Consider the following 18,477-nt stretch of genomic DNA (forward strand, 5'->3'; position numbering starts at 1 on the left):
GAATTGCTGCTTGATGTCATTAGTCATCCGGGTAACACAAACCAAAACCACAGTAAAGATATTACTTCACGTCCACTCGGTGGATCATCAGAAAGTCATATAATGCCGAGTGTCTGCAACCACGTGAGAAACTGGAACCCTCACATTCACCCCGGTGGAGTCCCCTCCTACTCGGAAGAGGACAGAGCAGAAACAGTAGAGTGTGGGCCACTTCCGAGATCAGGTCATGGCAAACACAGTGGCTTCCGTCTTGCCCTCTCTTGCATTGTTCACTCTGGGCAAAGCCAAGTACCACAGGAGGAGGAAATGGGGGAAGATCCCATGGTGAGAGGCTGCAAAGAGCCAGCGCTGACTTGCCAGCCACACGCAAACTAAAAGCAGGGCCTACAGCCCCAGTCAAGCCTTCAGATGATGTGGCCCCAGCTGACCTGCCGAGCACACCCTCCAGAGATGCTGGGCCGGGACCAGCCTGCTAGCCCACGACTGGATCCTTAACCCAGAGAAGCCGTGTGAGATCGTAAACGCTGGCTCTCATCTTCAGCTGCTACGCACGGGGGAATACGTTACGCAGTGAGAGACACACACCCCAGCTCCCATCTCCCAAATTACAGTCAAGGCAACACATTCCAATGGCCCGATGTGGGCTCCACCCCGAAATACACGGCGCATCCTCACCCAACCCAACTTTTGTGATTTGCGAACTCCTTCCATGGCGGGAGGACACTGAACAGCGCTCAACTGCAGAGGACTCGCATTTGTCACATCTATGCCACATCTGACCATTTATACCACCTGCTGCTTTCTGCTGGAGACCACAGCCCTCCAACCTGCCCTGGCTGGCTCCCCACTCCCCAACCCCCAGAAAAGGGCCAGAAACATGGGAATCTCCTCCATGCTCCTGGGTTGACCAGGCGCGGGTCCTGTCCATCTCCCTCCTGGGATGTGTGCTGACATCCATCCACCCTTTCCATGTGCACGGCCTCTGGCCCATGCAAGCGACCACCCCCCAGGCCTCCTCCCCGCTCGCTCATTTCCTCCCACTCTTGTTCCCTGACAACAAGTCCTTCACGGCAGCCAGAGGGACCTTCGTGATAACAGATCATCCCCTGATAGCTTCCACTGCACCCAGAATAAAATCTAAACTCTGGTGAAACTGCTGTAACCAACTACCACAAACTTCGTGGCTTAACGCAATACAAATTTATTGCCTCGTGGTTCGGGGGGAGGGGGTCAGAAATCTAAAGGGGGCCCACAAGGTGGCCTTCCTTCTAGAGGCTCTAGGGGAGAATCTGTTGCCTGGTCTTTTCCAGCTTCCAGAAGCCACCTAGATTTCTCTGTTTTGTGGCCCCTTCCTCCAATTCAAAGCCAACTACAGGCCATCCTCTCTTTCTCTCTCCCTGACATCCTGCCTCCTTTTACAAGGACCCTGGGGATCCTATCAGGCCAAGTCCCTTTGCCGTGTAAGGGTTTGGGGATCAGGACACGGACATCTTTGCAGGGGAGGTATCTCCCTCCACCAACCCCGTTGTCAATGTCACCACACAAGGTCTTTCCTGCTCCCTTTACTGACCGCCCCCAAAGCTGGGATTCCAGCTAGGAGTTTCAGAATTTTCTTCAGCACACGCAGGCGTCCTTGGCAAGGAAGACAAGAGGGCCAGGCAGACAGGAAGGGAGTGGCTCGGCCCTCTCCATTCATTCTCTGCACCACTTCCTAAGCAGGACCTGACCCTGGGCCTGTGTGGGCTGCTGGTGACCCAGGGCTGTTTCCAGTGGCCAAGAGACAGGTGCCAAAGGGTCAGGGAGAAGGTCTTAGGCAGGCAGAGAAGGAGGAAAGCTCAGGCCCGGGTGGGAGAGGTCAAGAACAGTGGGAACGATCAGCTAAGGCCAAGCCAAGAAAGAAAACTATCCAGCAAAAAAAGAGGCCCACAGAGGAAGCGGGCACTCCAGGAGGGGAGAGGAAGCAAGTAGGGCATCTGTGAGCTCAGGCTGGGAGGGGAAAGGAAAGTTGGAAGGGAAAGGTCTGAGTCAGGAGAAAACTAACTGCCCAGGAGCAGGGGAACCGAAAGGGGTGGAGAGGCTGAAGGCTCAGAAGAAAAAGGGACTTTCTCTGTGGATCGGATTCCAGTGTAGGCAGAGATGCCCATCAGTCACTCGTCCACTAATGAACTAAACACATGGCTCTGGGCCAACCGCTGGAGACAGCCCCACAGAGCCTCATGAGAAAAAAGGATTAGCAATCATGACTTCTCAAGACTGTGTGAGGGGTGCTATCACGGGGGGCTTCCCGGAGGTGACGTCAAAGCACAGACACGCAGGATGAGAGAAGGGGGAGAAGAGGATGGGCAAGGCCTGGAGCTAAGGATTTGAAATGAGGTTTGGCAGCCCTTCCCAGAACACCAAGAACTTCAGGGTAATCTGAAGGGGACAGGGAGCAAGCAGCCTCACCGGGGCTGGAATCAGCCAAAGAGCAATGAGGAGCTACAGATGACTTTGTCATTCATCTTCAAGGCTTCAGGAGAGGCCACATCTCAAACTTAAAACAGTCTCAGCTCAGGGCTCCTGGGTGGCTCAGTCGGTTAAGCATCGGACTTCAGACCAAGCCATGATCTGGCAGTTCGGGAGTTCGAGCCCCATGTCGGGCTCTGTACTGACCGCTCAGAGCCTGGAGGCTGCTTCGGATTCTGGGTCTCCCTGTCGCCCCGCTCGTGCTCGCTCACTCTCTCTCAAAAATAAACAGTAAAAGAAAAAAAAAGTCTTAGCTCGATTAAAATTTGCACATTTTCTGGATGTACTCTGAACATGGTGTTTGACCTGTAATAAATTCCCAATCGAACACAGAAGGGCAGACTACCTACAACCACAGGGAACGGATTTTACAAACCTAACGCACATACTCACTCAGAGGGAACATTACACAGAACAGTAGTTCTGGAAACCACAATGGGCGTGGGAAACACCTGCACAGCCCCTCGAAACTTGTAGCCCACGCAGGATTTTAAATGTGTTGTTTACGAATCCAAATGACTCAAGATCTTTCCCCTACTCTCCTACCCTTTTCTAGTTTTCTGTTTCTTGAATGCTTTCGGTTCCTCAAAACCAGAGGTTCTCAGAGAGAGGGTTGTTTTGCAAATTCCACATTCTCGGTCAATGATGGAGCCAGACAGCAGACCTTCTGTGACGGCCAGAACTTCAGTCCCCCGCCACCCCCCAAGAAAAGATCCCAACAGCAATGCGTGTAGCTTGAAGAGCTTGCCTGAAATGACCTAAGCCCGGAATCTAACTCTGTTTTTAGACATAAATCCATATTGTGTAGTGTTTTGTGGGGTTTTGTTTGCCAATTTAAATATACCTCAAATTTTTTCAGGAACGCAACTATTGTTGACATTAAGGGAACATTGCATTTTGTTCAGAACTTTGTCAAGTGCTGGCCACCACTCTGCAAAACGTCTTCTGTGAGGGTGACTGACACTGGTTCTGGAGATGTGGAGGGAACAGCAGCTGTCACAGAGCATCCTCCACAGTGGGACAAGCAGTGACTCTCCGTTCTGTTCTTCCAGCGTGCACCTGAGCATTTACTCACTGAAATACATGCGTCTCACTACAAATCACTTGTACTTCAGTTTTTCTTTCGTGTTGAGGGAGAGGGGCGCCTGGGTGGCTCAGTGCCGTTAAGCATCCTACTTCGGCTCAGGTCATGATCTCCACCCCCGTCGAGCTCTGTGCTGACGGCTCAGAGCCTAGAGCCTGCTTCAAGTTCTATTTCTCTCTCTCTCTATGCCCCTGCCCCTGCTCACACTGTCTCTCTCTCTCAAAAATAAACATTAAAAAAATAAAATAAAAAACAAAGTCTAATAAAAGCATTTTGCTAACTTAAAAAATGTTAGATATGTGGGTAGGTTATTTCTACTGATATATCACCTTAAAGTAACTGTATCAGTGTTAGAAAATCTTTTGTTCTCAAGGCAGCAATGAGTCTGAAAGGTTGAGAACCACTTTTCAACATGTGTATGTTGGTGCTTTGTTTTGTTTTTTTGTATTTTCTGTTGCATTTCTTTATAAAACAAAGACAATTCAGCAAAATACTCAACCCCATCTTTTTTTAATGTTTTTCTACATTTACTTTTGAGAGAGAGAGACAGAATGTGGGCGCGGGCGGGGGGGGGGGGGGCACGGTCAGAGAAAGAGGGAGACACAGAATCCGAAGCAGGCTCCAGGCTCCAAGCTGTCAACACAGAGCCTGATGCGTGGCTCAAACCCACGAAACGTGAGATCATGACCTGAGCCGAAATCGGGAGCTCAACCAACTGAGCCACCCAATCTTTAAACACTCTGATTTTTTAATACATTAGCTTTACTGAAGTATAAGTGATGTATGATAAACTCCACACACGGGAGTATACAATTTGGTCAGTTTTGACATGTAGGGATACATACAACTGTGAAACCGTCAGCAAAGCCAAGATTGGGAACACATCCGTCACCCCACAGGGTCTGCTGGGGCCCCTCTATAACTTCTCCCTCCCACCTGCATCCTGTTCCCTGGTGAAATGGAGAGGCCTTGCTACAAAGGGCCACACCAAGAAATTCCAGCTCAGAACAGGACTCTCCAATCGCCCACCACTTCCACAGAGGTTACAGGTGCCAGGTCTGGCTTATGCCTCTGGAAGCAGAGCGAGTGACCCATCTGCCAATGACCCAGGGCGTTGAGCCCCCATGCTGAGATCCCCTAATGGCCAAGGTAAGAAGACAGCCAGGGACGCCCCTGGGGCGTGGCCCACGATGGAGCCTGAGGCGCCAGCTCTCGCCTCGTCCACCCAGGCAAGATGGGAGCGCCCAGCCTGTGGCCGCACCCACGTAATAAAGACAACTTGTGCAGTTCCACCTGCCCGCCATTTACCCAGGCCTAGGACAGGGCTGATAGGATGATGCTGATCCCACTGAACCGTCAGAAAGCCCTCTGAGTACAAAACAGGGGAGGACGGCACGAGGGGACCTGCGGGACAGCCTCTCCAAACCCCGAGGGTCTGAAAAAATTACACATTAGCAGCAGATATCACATATGCTGAACGAATCCAGTAAGGGCCAGACCGGCGGTAGACAGAGCTTCCTGTGCAAGCCCGGTCCTCTCTCCGCGGAGCCTCCCTGGCGACCTCTCCCACGCCGTCTCCAGCAACCTGCTCATCATGAAGGATGCCACCGGCCAGGGCTTGCGAGGGAAGCTGTGCCTGAGAACCTTCACGCGGGTCACGGGCACCAGACTCAGCAGGAGCAGGATGTGCAGAAAACACCTCCCGTCTCGCCGTGCTCACCCACGGAGACTCACGCTCAACATGCCTCCCCTAAGAAAACTTCTCCCATGTCCATGGCCACCACGGACGGGCCACCAGCTCAGAGTCACAAGGTCCTCTGCTGGCGTCCCAGTGGCCGATGGCACCAACGTCCCCAATTCCCACCCACGAGCCCAGCCTGACCCAAGACCTATATGCTGGGTGTTCCAGCAACGGAGTGAGGAACCAGACCTCAAGTCCAGGGTTTCTCTCCGGAAGGGCCAGCTGCTCTCGGGCAGATGCAACACACCAGGCTGGCCCCATCGTCTGCCAGTGCAACTCAACGACAGGCCCACCGCATAAAAACCACAGGACTGATAACAGCCGCTTTTTGTTCTGCCCCTACAGCCACCAGCTGCTGCCCCCAAGTCACTCACAGCTTCTCAACCGGCTCCCCTGGACCCAGGATGCACAGGGCCAACGACCTACCTTAGTACGACAGCCACTTTTCTTTTCTGTTGACAAGTGACGTAATGATGTATCATACAACTGACTTGTCTCAGAGTTGAGGAAATTAAAGAATGTGCTGGGGAGGCCCTGGTCTGATTCCCAAAATAACCTGAGAACAGAGGCGTCTGGGTGCTCCGTCGGTGGGACGTCCAACTTACGGCTCAGGTCATGATCTCATGAGTTCGGGCCCTGCGTTGGGCTCCATAATGATGGCTCAGGGCCTGGAGCCTGCTTCAGATTCTGTCTCCGTCTCTCTATGTCCCCCTCCCACTCTGTCTGTCTGTCTCTCTCTCTCTCTCTCTCAAAAATAAACATAAAAATTAATAAATAACCCGAGAAAAGAGGTCATGCGATGGCATGCAGCTCATGTGGGAGGAGCATCGAAAATCGAGGACGCTATGGATGAACCATAATGCAAACTAGAGACTCGGGGATGACAATGACGCGTCAGGTGTAGGTTCATCCATACACCTGGTGGGGGCTACTGATAATGACAGAAGCTGTGCAGGTGCAGGGACAGGGGGTCCCCTGCGCCTTCAGATCGAAAAACTAACGTCTATTTTAGTTTTAAATCCAGCACAGTCAAAAGCACCCTCGATGGGGGCTTCTCTGGCTGAACACCCGTGGAAGTGATGGGCGTGGTGTGTGGAAGGAAAAACACATAGAAGAGCAAGAACACCCAGGAGGCCAGATGCTGTGAGGGAGGCAGGCAAAGTGGGGCGGCCTCGGGGAGTGCGGCTGGGCACACACCTGCTGAGCCAACAGAACCAATCACTGCTCGATGCACATTTTTCTCTTCTTTCCTACTCACACTGCCTTCGCTACAGGTACAACCCTTGCCCATTTTGCAGATGAGCAAAAACTGGCTCGGAGGAGTAAAGCAGCTTTTGCCCAGGACCATGAAGTCAGCGAGGGGCGGCAGGAAAGGGGTGGTCAGGTCGTTGCAGAGAGGCTCACACTTACCTTCTGGACTTGGCACACTCCTTCTTCCAGTTCTTAACCAAAACGGGCACGACTTGCTCTGAGGTGTCCTCCTTATTCAGGGACCAGAGGTCAGCGCTCTCCAGGGGCTGGCGGTAGCCCCGGACCATCAACCTGGGGCCAAAACACAAGGGGGAGGTGATGACAGTCTGGAGAGGAAGAGGAGGGTGACCCTCGCTGCCGACACCTGCCATGCCAGCCCGCTCTCCATGCCAGGGTGGCCGAGGGCGGTGCACAGCTGGCAAGAGTGGAATACGTATGGCACATACGGGCACATTAAATGATCAACGCTAATTCTGTGAGGCCGCCCAGGGCAAAACGGCCTCATTTTTTAGAGACACAAACTATTTAAGGTAGAGATCATTACAATCGCTCTGATTTGCTTAAAAAATATTTTGGGGGCAGCAGCGGTGGGGGGGGGGGCGCCTCAGTCAATTAAGTGTGTGACTCGATTTCAGGTCCGGTCATGATCTTGTGGTTCGTGAGATCAAGCCCTGTGTGGGGCTCTATACTATCAGCACGGATCCTGCTTAGGATTCTCTCTCTCTCTCCCCGCCCTCTGCCCCTCCCCAGCTCTCTCTCTCTCTGTCTCAAAATAAAATAACCTTTAAAAAACTCTTTTAAACATATATGTATTTTAAAATTTTTGTTAATATTTATTTATTTTTGAGAGAGAGACAGAGACTGAGTGCAGGAGGGGCAGAGAGAGAGCGAGACACAGAATCCAAAGCAGGTTCCAGGCTCCGAGCCGTCAGCACAGAGCCCGACACGGGGCTCACACTCACAAACCACAAGATCATGACCTGCGCCGAGCTGGATGCCCAACCGACTGAGCCACCCAGGTGCCCCCCCAAAAAAGTATTTTTTAAGGCCAAGTGGCAAAGCATCAATAATTGTCAAATCTGGGTGATGAGTTTATTGAGACTGATTAGACTAATCTTTCTACGTGTTTGAACACTTGCATAATAAAAAGTAAACCTGTCACTGCAACTTGCTATTTTGAATTAATACCAAAGTCGCAGGAAAATCACGTGAATTGCACAAAGAATCCCAGTCCGCCCTCCGCCTGCTTCACCGCTCCTTACATCTCGCCACATCTGCTGAGCCATTCTGGGTCTCTAGCCATAAACACACACGTCCACAAACACACTTCTTTTCTGAGACACTTCGAACTAGGTTATGGCAGCGTGTATCCCCATAAGGAAACCCACACGCTGTCACAGAAGCCAAAGCAACGTTACCAAAATCAGAAATTTGAGCGATGATGGCAGAGCCCGCAGTCCACATTCAAATTAATGCTCTGACTCTTGGGGTCGGCTCAGGTCATGATCTCGCGGTCTGTGAGACTGAGCCCTGTGTCGGGCTCTGGGCTCACAGGGCGAAGCCTGCTTGGGATTCTCTGTCTCTCCCTCTCTCTGCCCCTCCCTGGCTTGCTCTCTCGGTCTCTCTCAAAAGAAACAAACTTAAAAGTAAGTAAGTAAAGAAATAAAACATTAAAAAATTTTAAAAAGCTATTTCTTAACAGTAATTTGAAAGCTACTTAATAAAAAAAAAAAAGGTATTTGGGAAAAGTTTATAAAGACAAGGAACCATGCTTATCAGAGGGGAAAAGGATTCAAATAATCCCAGGTAAGATGGTGACGACGTGCAGGAAAAACTGTGCCCCAAAAAGGACAAGAGGGGAGCCCATCACACCGCCGTCAGTGGTCGCCTTGGGTATTTTCTGCTTGTTGATCTATGCGTGTTCTTACATTTCCTACGGAGCACGGGTATTACTTTTCTGCTAGCAAGGGGTCTGAAACAATGCCAACGTTGGTAATTATACCTGACATAAAAAAAAAAAAAAAAAAGTACCCAAATCTGGAAGCTCAGAGCACAAGGCTTGTAAGGGCCCCAGGTGAAGCCATGCGCAGAGGAGCAAGCCGTTCGTGTTTCACGCAAGTCGAGTCCATGCATGTGGGCGCAGGGTCAGCACCTGAGACCCGGGCCCCCGGCAGGCACGCTCGCACCCGGGGGAAGGGTGAGGGAGGGAGAGCACCGGCCGGGCCTTACCCTGTGATCCACCAGAAGGTGACTCTGGACAGGAAGGAGGCACTGGATTCCGGGCAGGGGTTCTAGCGGAGAGAAAACACAGGGTGGGAGGAAAAGAGAAATGATCCGTTAATCTTCTCATCTAGGCCGGTGCTCGTGACCAGTCTTCCTCTCAAATGACCGGCAGCCCCCCTCACGCCGAGGACTGGCACCCCAAAAGGGTTTCCCTCCTGAGCCCCGGCGGCCTTCAGAGAAACACACAGCAGCTTCCCACTTTCACCCAGGAAATATTTCCTGAATGACTACTATGTGCAAAGATGGTACAGTGTGCCACATCCCTGCCCCCTCTTAAATCCCCACCGCGACCCAGTGGCTGTGGTGCTGCCCAGGTCCCCCGAAGTTACCCCAGTCATTCATTCACTCATTCATTCAACAAGTATTTTCTGAGCACCTGCTATATGCCTAGCACCATGCACACAAATCTGAGCAGACACAATCCCTGCCCTCAGGAAGCCCACAGTGCACAGAGGTAGTAATAACACCTGCTAACTTCTCTGCGAGCGAGCTGTGTTACAAGTACTTTATGCAAATGATTTCATCTCATCTTTAGAACCAGCCTACCAAGGAGATAAAAGCATCATCCTCGCTTTGGAGATAAAGACACAGAGGAACAGACAGATGGAGTGACCTTGCCAGGCAAGTGGTGAAAACAGACTACGAGCCCCTAGCAGTGTCCGGAAAGAGCCATTAATCAAAGGATCTTGTGAGCAGGCACTCAACCACAACTGCAGTGAGGATTGTTTCCTGAAGATAGGTCAGTATTACCGGTGGGATCACTGGTATCTTAGTGAGCTCACGGCAAGAGAGCGGATAAGCGGATGGGGGCTGATCTCTCTGAAGAAGGTCAAAGAAGGCATCCCCGAGCTGGGCTCTGAAGAGTAGAGGATGACAAGTAAAGGGGAGAGGCAGGGTAGTCTTGGCAGCAAGGGTGTGTGTGCAAAGGCCCCGTGGCAGAAGGGAACATAACCCTATTCCAGGAACTAAGAGGGGTCTGACCAGTCTACACTGGAGACCAACTAAGGGATTTGGGTCTTCATCCCAAGGGCAATGGGAAGTCACCGACACAATCCAACAATAATACAAAGAGCAGGAGAGTGATGTCAGCATGGAGCCTCCGTGACCACCAGCAAGGGCCGACTTTCCATTCCAAGCAGATACATGGAGGTCGGCATTCTGAAATACACACTTTGGTGAAGGGCGCTCACCAGGCAAGGATGAGGTCTCTAGCCCTTTTTCAGAGACACAGCACGGGAGAGCCAGGCGAGAACACATGTTGTGCCTTGGTGGTTTTCCACCCAGGCTGCGAGCAATTTAAAAAAAAAACACACAAAAAAAACCTGTACCTGGTCCCCACCTCCCAGAGATTCTGATTAAGCTGGCTGAGGGTGGGACCAGGGCATCAAGTTTTTGTTTGTTTTTAACTCCCAGAGTCTCCTTGGCAAAGGGGTTTGGCAGGAAATATACCAGATAAGCCTGATACCAAGGAAGCTAAATTCGCGTGGAGTTTAAATTTTAAATTAAAAAAAAATTTTAAATTTTAAATTAAAAAAAAATTTTAAATTTTAAATTAAAAAAAATTTTAATGTTTTATTTAGATTTCACAGAGACAGAGAAAGAGAGGGAGGGAGGGAGAAAGAGCACGCACGGAAACAGGGGAAGGGCAGAGAGAGGGAGACACAGTCCAAAGCAGGCTCCAGGCTCTGAGATGTCACCTCAGAGCTCAACGTGGGGCTCGAACGCACAAACCGCGAGATCGTGACCTGAACTGAAGTTGGACGCTTAACCCACTGAGCCACCAAGGCGCTCAAGACCTGAGAAGCAACCAGAAGTGACTCCAATTAGCCCAAAAAGGGACAGTGCGAGTCACAATCAGGATCCTAAGTAGAACGGACTGAGACATCTGTTTAACATCCATTTAAACATCACATATGTTTAAATACACAATCTCACACGGACACGGAAAAAAAAGCAACTCTCTGGCATCATGCGTGAAAAGACACAAGTGAAGCAAGCCGTTGTTCTGAGAAGAGAAGATGGGCAGACAACAAGCATTTTCCCACCTTTTCTAAAGGAACTTCCCCACAGGGGAAGTGTCTCTGCATAGAAGTGGTCCAGCTAACACACAAGGAAGGAAGGACAGAATGTTAAGAAGATGTGCCGCGTTGCAACCACAATGGGTGACTGGAAAACTTGACGAAATCCAACAATTATTATTAATGTTTTCAGGCCACATAGCAGTAGCAATGGTTTACTGTTTAAAATATACTTCTCTTTCAGGGGCAACCTGTGTGGCTCATTTTGTTAAGCGTCCGACTTTGGCTCAGGTCGTGATCGCGCGGTCTGTGGGTTCGAGCCCCGCACCAGGCTCTGTGCTGACAGCTCGAAGCCCGGAGCCTGCTTCGGATTCTGTGTCTCCCTCTCTCTCTGCCCCTCCCCTGCAAGTGCTCTCTCTCTCTCAAAAATAAATAAACGTTAAAAAAATGTGTTGTTTTTTTTTAACGTTTATTTATTTTTGAGACAGGGAGAGACAGAGCATGAACGGGGGAGGGTCAGAGAGAGAGGGAGACACAGAATCGGAAACAGGCTCCAGGCTCTGAACTGTCAGCACAGAGCCCAACGCGGGGCTCGAACTCACGGACCGCGAGATCATGACCTGAGCCGAAGTCGGACGCTTAACCGACTGAGCCACCCAGGCGCCCCCCAAAAACGTGTTTTTTAAGAAAATGCAATGAAAGAAGAATTCTTCTCTTTCACCTACTCTCACTGGGGAGAAGGGCAGACAGCCATTCTACCATTTCTACAACCTTGTGTAAGTCAAGTTATTTCAAAATAACAAGTTACTAAATACGTTTAAAGCCCTGCCTTCCAGAGATACACACTGAAATGTTTACCTACAACGCGGTGCAGGGTGAAGAAACAGTCCGTGGCAGTTGGTGATACCCTGCTGTCTACGTATGTGCACACGCGGAAGTTTCCATCATGAAAAGCTAGATGAAAAGCTTCCCCAGTGACTCAGACACGCATCCTGGGCTCCGCTCCGGGGCCATGGAGTACTAGGAGTTTCCGGAGTGTCCCAGCCCTACCTGTGCCAGCGTCACCTGAGAAGCTCACCGAACACAGTGGGCCAAGGTCCCACCCCAGACCAGCTTAGATCTAGGGCTGGGGCCCTGGCCTCAGGAGATTTTTTTTTTTTAATGCAAATTTTATGTTTGAGAGAGCACAAGCAGGGGAGGGGCGGGGGGGGGGGGGGGGGGGAGGGGGGCCGGGGACAAAGGATCCAAAGCAGGCTCTGTGCTGACAGCGGCCAGCCCAACCCAGGGCTCAAACTCGTGACTGTGAGATCATGGCCTGAGCGGAAGTCAGACGCTCAACTGACTGAGCCGTCCAGGTGCCCCCTCACAAAAGTTTTAATAAGGAAATCAGACACTGCCGCCTCACAGACCTACATTCCAGACCAACCTAACACAGAGAAAGTTCCAACTGTGGAACCAGGGCTCAAATCCCAGGGTTGCCATTTTGCACCTGAATGACCTCAGGCAAGTGCCTTCACCTGAAAGCCTCAGTTTCTGAACCTGAAAGATGGGAGCAGGTCTTCCGGCTGCTCCGCCTTCCTCACAGGAGGGTAAGGAGGGAGAAGTGAACTGTGTCCGTGGGACAGTGTGGTAAGCTGGAACTTTTCCAACCCGGGGTGGCAACACTATTCATGGAACAGGTGGTGGTATTTGCTCTGTGGGCTGGTGGTGAGCGAGTTATCAGGGAATCTCACATGCACTTCAACTGTAGCCCAATTCTGACGCACCGGGAAAAGCCGGGGTTCCGGCAGGGAGCGGGAGGGGGCACAGCTGGCAATGACTCATTTCTTGAGCAAACGTTTAGGGAGGGCCTGCTTATATGCCAGGAGATGGCTACGGGCTGGGGACAGGGTTATGCACGACACAGTGAGGTCCCCACCCAATACCGCTTCCCAGCTTGGGGGGATGAACAGTAAGCAAACCAAGATGCAAATAAATACAGAAGTATAAACACAGAGGGGCGCCAGGCTGGGTGGTTAAGCGTCCGACTTGGGCTCAGGTCATGATCTCACGGTTCATGAGTTCCAGCCCCGTGTCGGGCTCTGTGCTGACAGCTCAAAGCCTGGAGCCTCTTCCAATTCTATGTCTCCGTCTCTTTCTCTCTCTGCTCCTCCCCTGCTTGTGCTCTTAGTCCCAAAAATAAATAAACACTTAAAAAAGGAAAAAGAAGGGTAAACAGAGCGAGCTGCACCAGAGGAAAAAAATGAAGGTCCCAGGAGAGAAGGGGGCCAGGGGGGTTGCTTATGTGAGAGGCAACAAAACAGCAAGGAGGTGAGAGAGAGGCTCTGAATCCCAGCCCTGCCACCTACTTACTAGCCATGACGACCTTGGCCAAGGGACCTGGTGATGCGCTTAAATGAGACAAAGCATGTTACGTCCTTAGAATAGTACCTGGTGCGGAGTGACTGTGGGAGAAACGGTATTAATGGGATTAATACTAACAGGAGAAACAATAGCACCATCTTCTATTTCTCGTAGCATCACGATGCGCCAAGCACTGTACCAGATGCTTCACATAAGGGTTGCCAAAGAAAGGCCCACAGGCTGGCTGCTGGCAAAGTCAAGTCTGATGGGTACATGGTGACGCACACTCATTTACATAGCTGATAGTCAAATCTGATTGGCACACGGTGACGCCCACTCATTTACATACCGTCTGCATCTGCTTTTGAGCTACAATGGCATAGCTGAGTAGGTGCACCTCAAACTACGTGGTCTACACAGCCTAATATTTACTATCTGGCTTTCTACAGAATAAGCTGGCTAAGCCCTGCTTACATCAGAGCCCACAACACCCCGAGACAGCGGTGACTAAGGCGTAAAACCAGAGCTCAAGTGACGGCCGTTTGCTTCCAAATCCAGTCTTCCTTGAGTCTTGCCGCAGGACACGGAGCATAGCTGTGCGGGTTACAGACCTCATACAGAGATGCCCAGCTGAGGGGCAGGTGGGGGCTGAGACACAGCTCAACAAGACCCCCGAGTCTTGTGCCTTTGAGGGGCTGCATCAGCCTGAAGGAGGCCGGCCGTTCCCAAACTCATCCACCCGGAGGGGGTACAATGTCTTTTTCTCATTTGCACAGAGACACCGTGCAAACAGCAGGGCATTAGGCATCTATGTGCACAGGGGGCTCACCAATCCCGGCATTCTCTCACAATCAGGCAACTCCAGCCGTGGCACAAGAAGGAAGCAATACTGTGACCGCATAATCGAAGGCACGTTCATTCCCTTTTCGCCCTACTGTATACAGATGGGGGTCGTACCCCTGAGACTGCAAGAAACGATGGCCCAGAGGGAAAAGAGGAATCCTCACCCCGGCTAGTAAAAATCCCAGCTGCTGCAAAAAAATGCACCCCGCCAAAGCAGTGAGATCACATCATTTACAAGAACGTTTCACAGTTTCTAATTTGCACTCTCCAAGAGCTTTGTCCCATTCACTTTCCCCCTCCTTTGAACCCAAACAGGGATTTTCAGGTTATTTTTTTTTTAAGTTTATTTAATGTTTATTTATTTCTGAGAGAGAGAGAGGGACAGAGACAGGGACAGAGCATGAGTGGGAGAGGGGAAGAGAGAGAGAGGGAGACACAAAATCCGAAAGCTCAGACCTGGACGCGGGGCTCAAATCCACGACCCGTGAGATCATGACCTGAGTGGAAGCTGGACACTTAACCAACTGAGCCACCCAGGCACCCCGGGATTTTCAGATTATTAGGAGTCATGTCAGGCTGACAGAAGGTCCCCACTGCCAGTGCAGAAAAGGAAACAGGTAAGTGGGAATCTGGTTTCTGGAAGCCCCTATCTGACAGAGAAGGCTTTATTTGATAAAAACAACTTGAGCTCTAAAGTAGTCAAGAACCGGTAATTTTTTACGTTTATTTACTTATTATTTGAGAGAGACAGAGATGGCACGAGCGGGGGAGAGTGGAGAGAGAGAATCCCGAGCAGCCTCTATGCCATCAGTACAGAGCCCGACGCGGGTCTCAAACTCACAAATCCCTGAAATCATGACCTGAGCCAAAACCAAGAGTCAGATGCTTAACCGATGGAGCCATCCAGGCGCCCCAAGAACGGATAATGTAAAAAAAAAGAAAAAGAAATGGGCTGGGCGCTGGACGAGAACCCAGACCGCATTCCATTCAATGGAACCAAGCAGGACATTCTGACGTAACTCGTGAATGGCAACGCTGTCAGTGAGGGGGTTTCCCAGCCTTGGAGGCTGAAGCAGAGCTAACTCCTGTCCCTGCCTGTACGAAGCTTATTCACTGGTCCCCCATGCACCTGGAAAGGAGAGTAATTCAGACAAGCCCTGGATGAAGGCAGAGGGAGAGAGAGTCTGATTCACGCAACGTACAGAGAGAGCCACATTCTTTGGCATCTGTATCTGGCACCCGGCGATCTGGCCAAAACCCACGTGGCTTAAACCAATTTGGTACAACAGCCCCAAGCACTGGTTCTTTAAGAGCTGGTCATTCATTGTCTCCCACCAGGCAGTTTGGGGAACGGGTCTTTCAGCACTCTGGCCTTTTTGTCAGAAATGCTCGGGATCCCCGCTCAGTGTTTCTGGTTTTGACTCTTTGAGTCTCCTGCCGGTTACTCGAACTCTGCACCACCCAGACGCCCAGCAGTAAGGGGAGGATGACACAGCCATACGGCTTACAGCAGGGGTTCTCCGACATGGCCCTCCAGTGCCAGCATTCACGGCGCCTGGGAAGCTGTTAGAATTGCAAACGCATGGGTCCCGCCAAGAGCTACTGACTCAAAGTCTGGGGGTGCTCCCAGGGCCTTCCGAGAGATACACACTCGGGTGTGCCAACCCTGAGGAAGAGCTTCTGATCCAGCCTGGTGAACTCAGGCAAGACACTTCACCACTCTGGCCCTCAGTAACCTCATGTATAAGATGAGACTCGCAGCCCTACCTCATCAGGAGGCTTCGAGGACTAAGAAACTTAAAAAGACAACACACAGGGTCACTGACTGGCTCCGCCCTCCTCCTGACCCGCCTGAGCTGCTGAGCTGGCTATATAAGTGCCACCAGCCCCTCCGTGTCCCAGGCACCCTCCTACTTTCAGCCAGAGGGGTCCCCGAAAACACCTGAAACCTGAGCGTGTCCCCCCCCTCCCCCCCCACGCTGAGAATCTTCCAACATGGCCAAATCCCAAGTCTTCATGGTGACATGCAACTCTACCCCTGATTTTGCAAGCTCAGCTCTAGGTCCCTCCGAACCAACCAAGCAGAACCCTGCAGTTCCCCAAACACCCACAAGGTCCTTTACACAGCTGGACCCTTCTACGTGCTGGTTCCTCGACCGGGAGCCCCGTCCTGTCCGGCCTTACAAGCCCAGCCGACGCCTCTCGTTTCTCAGACTCAGGCCTCCCCTCCCCTGGACGCTGGCCCTGGAGCCTCAGGCTGAGTTAGGAACCTCTCCTCCAGCCCCTCAGCCCCCAGCACTTTCCTGCCTCGGGGCCCCACCGTCCACAGCTCTTGGTTTATTTGGCCAGTGCCCCCTCCTCAACGGTCAAGTTTGTTCATTTCAGTACCCAGAGCCCCTCCACCCTGCACCCCTGCACAATACCAAACCACTGTGACCAACAGCATAAATGAGAGAAGCCTTAAGAACAGACTTTATGAGGGGCGCCTGGATGGCCCAGTCGGTCAAGCGTCTGACTTCGGCTCAGGTCATGATCTCGCCGTTCTCGAGTTCCAGCCCTGTGTCGGGCTCTGTGCTGACAGCTCAGAGCCTGGAGCCTCCTTCGGATTCTGTGACTCCCTCTCTCTCCACCCCTTCCCTGCTCATGCTCTTTCTCTCTCAAAAACAAATACACATTAAAAAAAATTTTTTTTAAACAGACTTTACAATGCGTTCATAAAGCAGTTCATGTTCAGTGGCTGCCTTTATTGTATGAGGGGTCAAGACTGACCATGAAGGGCAGGAAGGAACTTTCTGGGGTCCTGGTAGTGTTCTGTAGCTTGATAAGGGCTTGGGCTATTACTCATTTGTCACAACTCCTCAACCGGTAACTTTTACATTCAGGAATTTCACTATGCAAATTCTGCTTTAAGAGAAACATAAAACAGAAGCATATACAGATACTGCACTCTGGCTAGTGGTTTGCATGGTGCAAATGTCTGGGTAACGCATACTAAGTATTTCCAAGTACGTTTCAGATACCAAAAAAATGAGCCAGTTGGCTGGCTGGTTGGCCAGATATGTGATAAAGCAAGCTGAGCACAATGTTAACTGTAGAATCGAACTGGAGAGTGGATGGGTACTCACTTTCCGCGTTCACAGCAAAAGTGCCGGGGGAAATCTTTCCCATGTTTATGGACAGGACTAAAACTACCTCTTAGGCCAAATGAGCTGGGCAGTTTTACACGCGTTTTAAATGTCCTAAACCAATGCTTTTCAACCGTGCACCACCCGTAGATCCTGCTAAAATGAGGCTATGACCCAGCAGGGCTCAGTGGGCCCAGGACTCTGGATTTCTAACAGCCAGTGCCGTCGGTCCAAAGACCCCACTTTGAGGAGTGGGGGTCCACTATATGACCACATTTGCCGTTGATGCCTCCAAGGGCAAAAGGAAACACCTCCCTCCTCTCACGGGCCCCATTCTAAGCAGTAGCCTTGGGGCCAACAAGGATCACAGAAAGGGCCAGACAGGAACCCCAAGAGAGCCCTGGAAGGCTAGATGAGCCACTCCCAGATTCCAGGCAGCCAAGGGCCTGGAGGTACAGAGGGGAGCAGCCCCACGGAAAAACCAGGGCCAGCACAGCCGTCTGAGTCATGCAAACGGCACAGGGCCAGCTGGAGAGGAGGTCGACTTTGGTGACTCAGCAGGAGCGAGCCTGGAGAAGCCCAGTGCTGCCAGCTCCCACCCAGGCCCCACCTGCCCCTGGCCACCCCAGGGCAAGGCTGACTGCTCCCTGTGTGCACAGACAACATGTGACTGCGGCTCCGAAGTCAGGACAGCAGCTGGGGCTGGGCTCTCCCCATCTTCTGGGCTCTGCTGTGATGGGAGCCCTGAGGATAATGGCGAGACAGGCAGAGAAAGCACCTAACGGTGTCCTCCTCCCCCTGATCACCGGCCTCAGATCCCAGCACCAAATGGGGCTCAACCCACTTTCAAGAAGGGAACAGTGAGGTCCTGAAAGGAGGAAGGACTTGCCTGGGGTCACAAATCTAAGTCCCATAAGCTGATTCCCAGCATTCCCAGCCTGCACCTCAACTGCAGGTACACGGCTGTTTGCCCACCCGTTCAAAGGCTGTCCCCCGCGAGGTCACAAGCTTCCTGCGGGTACACAGGAGACTGCATTGTCCAAAGAGGGCCAGACGTTATCTGCCATCTCATGAGTTCGTCTTAGAACGAGACCCGACCGCTCCCCCATCTAGAAGTGGGGTCTGTGTCCCCAGCCCTCGAACCCAGGCTGACTTCTGTGAATGTCTCCATCAACAGACTGTGGCAGGAGTGACACTGTGTGAAATCTGGCACTGGGTCGTAAGAGGTGACACAGCTTCCGCCTGGCACTCTCTCTAGGAACACTCATTCTCAGACACAGGCCA

At 51.6% G+C, this 18,477-nt stretch overlaps 1 protein-coding gene across 3 annotated transcripts in view; it reads right to left on the minus strand.

The window, feature by feature from the left end:
• Positions 1–18,477, minus strand: part of ABCC1 (ATP binding cassette subfamily C member 1) — a 138,624-nt gene that overhangs the window by 68,694 nt on the left and 51,453 nt on the right. For 2 of the 3 annotated variants that reach the window (XM_047087555.1, XM_047087554.1), the window contains exons 6-7: positions 8,811–8,872; positions 6,741–6,872 (exon numbers count right to left, since the gene is read on the minus strand). In XM_047087555.1, the coding sequence (XP_046943511.1) occupies positions 6,741–6,872; positions 8,811–8,872 (194 nt within the window). Of the gene's footprint in view, positions 1–2,445; positions 2,585–6,740; positions 6,873–8,810; positions 8,873–18,477 lie in introns of those variants that run through there. The other variant, XM_047087556.1, reaches the window with a different exon arrangement.

Source organism: Lynx rufus, unplaced genomic scaffold (assembly GCF_022079265.1).
Source record: "Lynx rufus isolate CCGP_SWC_20201006 ecotype Redwood Valley unplaced genomic scaffold, mLynRuf1.p SCAF_23, whole genome shotgun sequence".
Classification (NCBI taxonomy): Eukaryota; Metazoa; Chordata; class Mammalia; order Carnivora; family Felidae; genus Lynx; species Lynx rufus.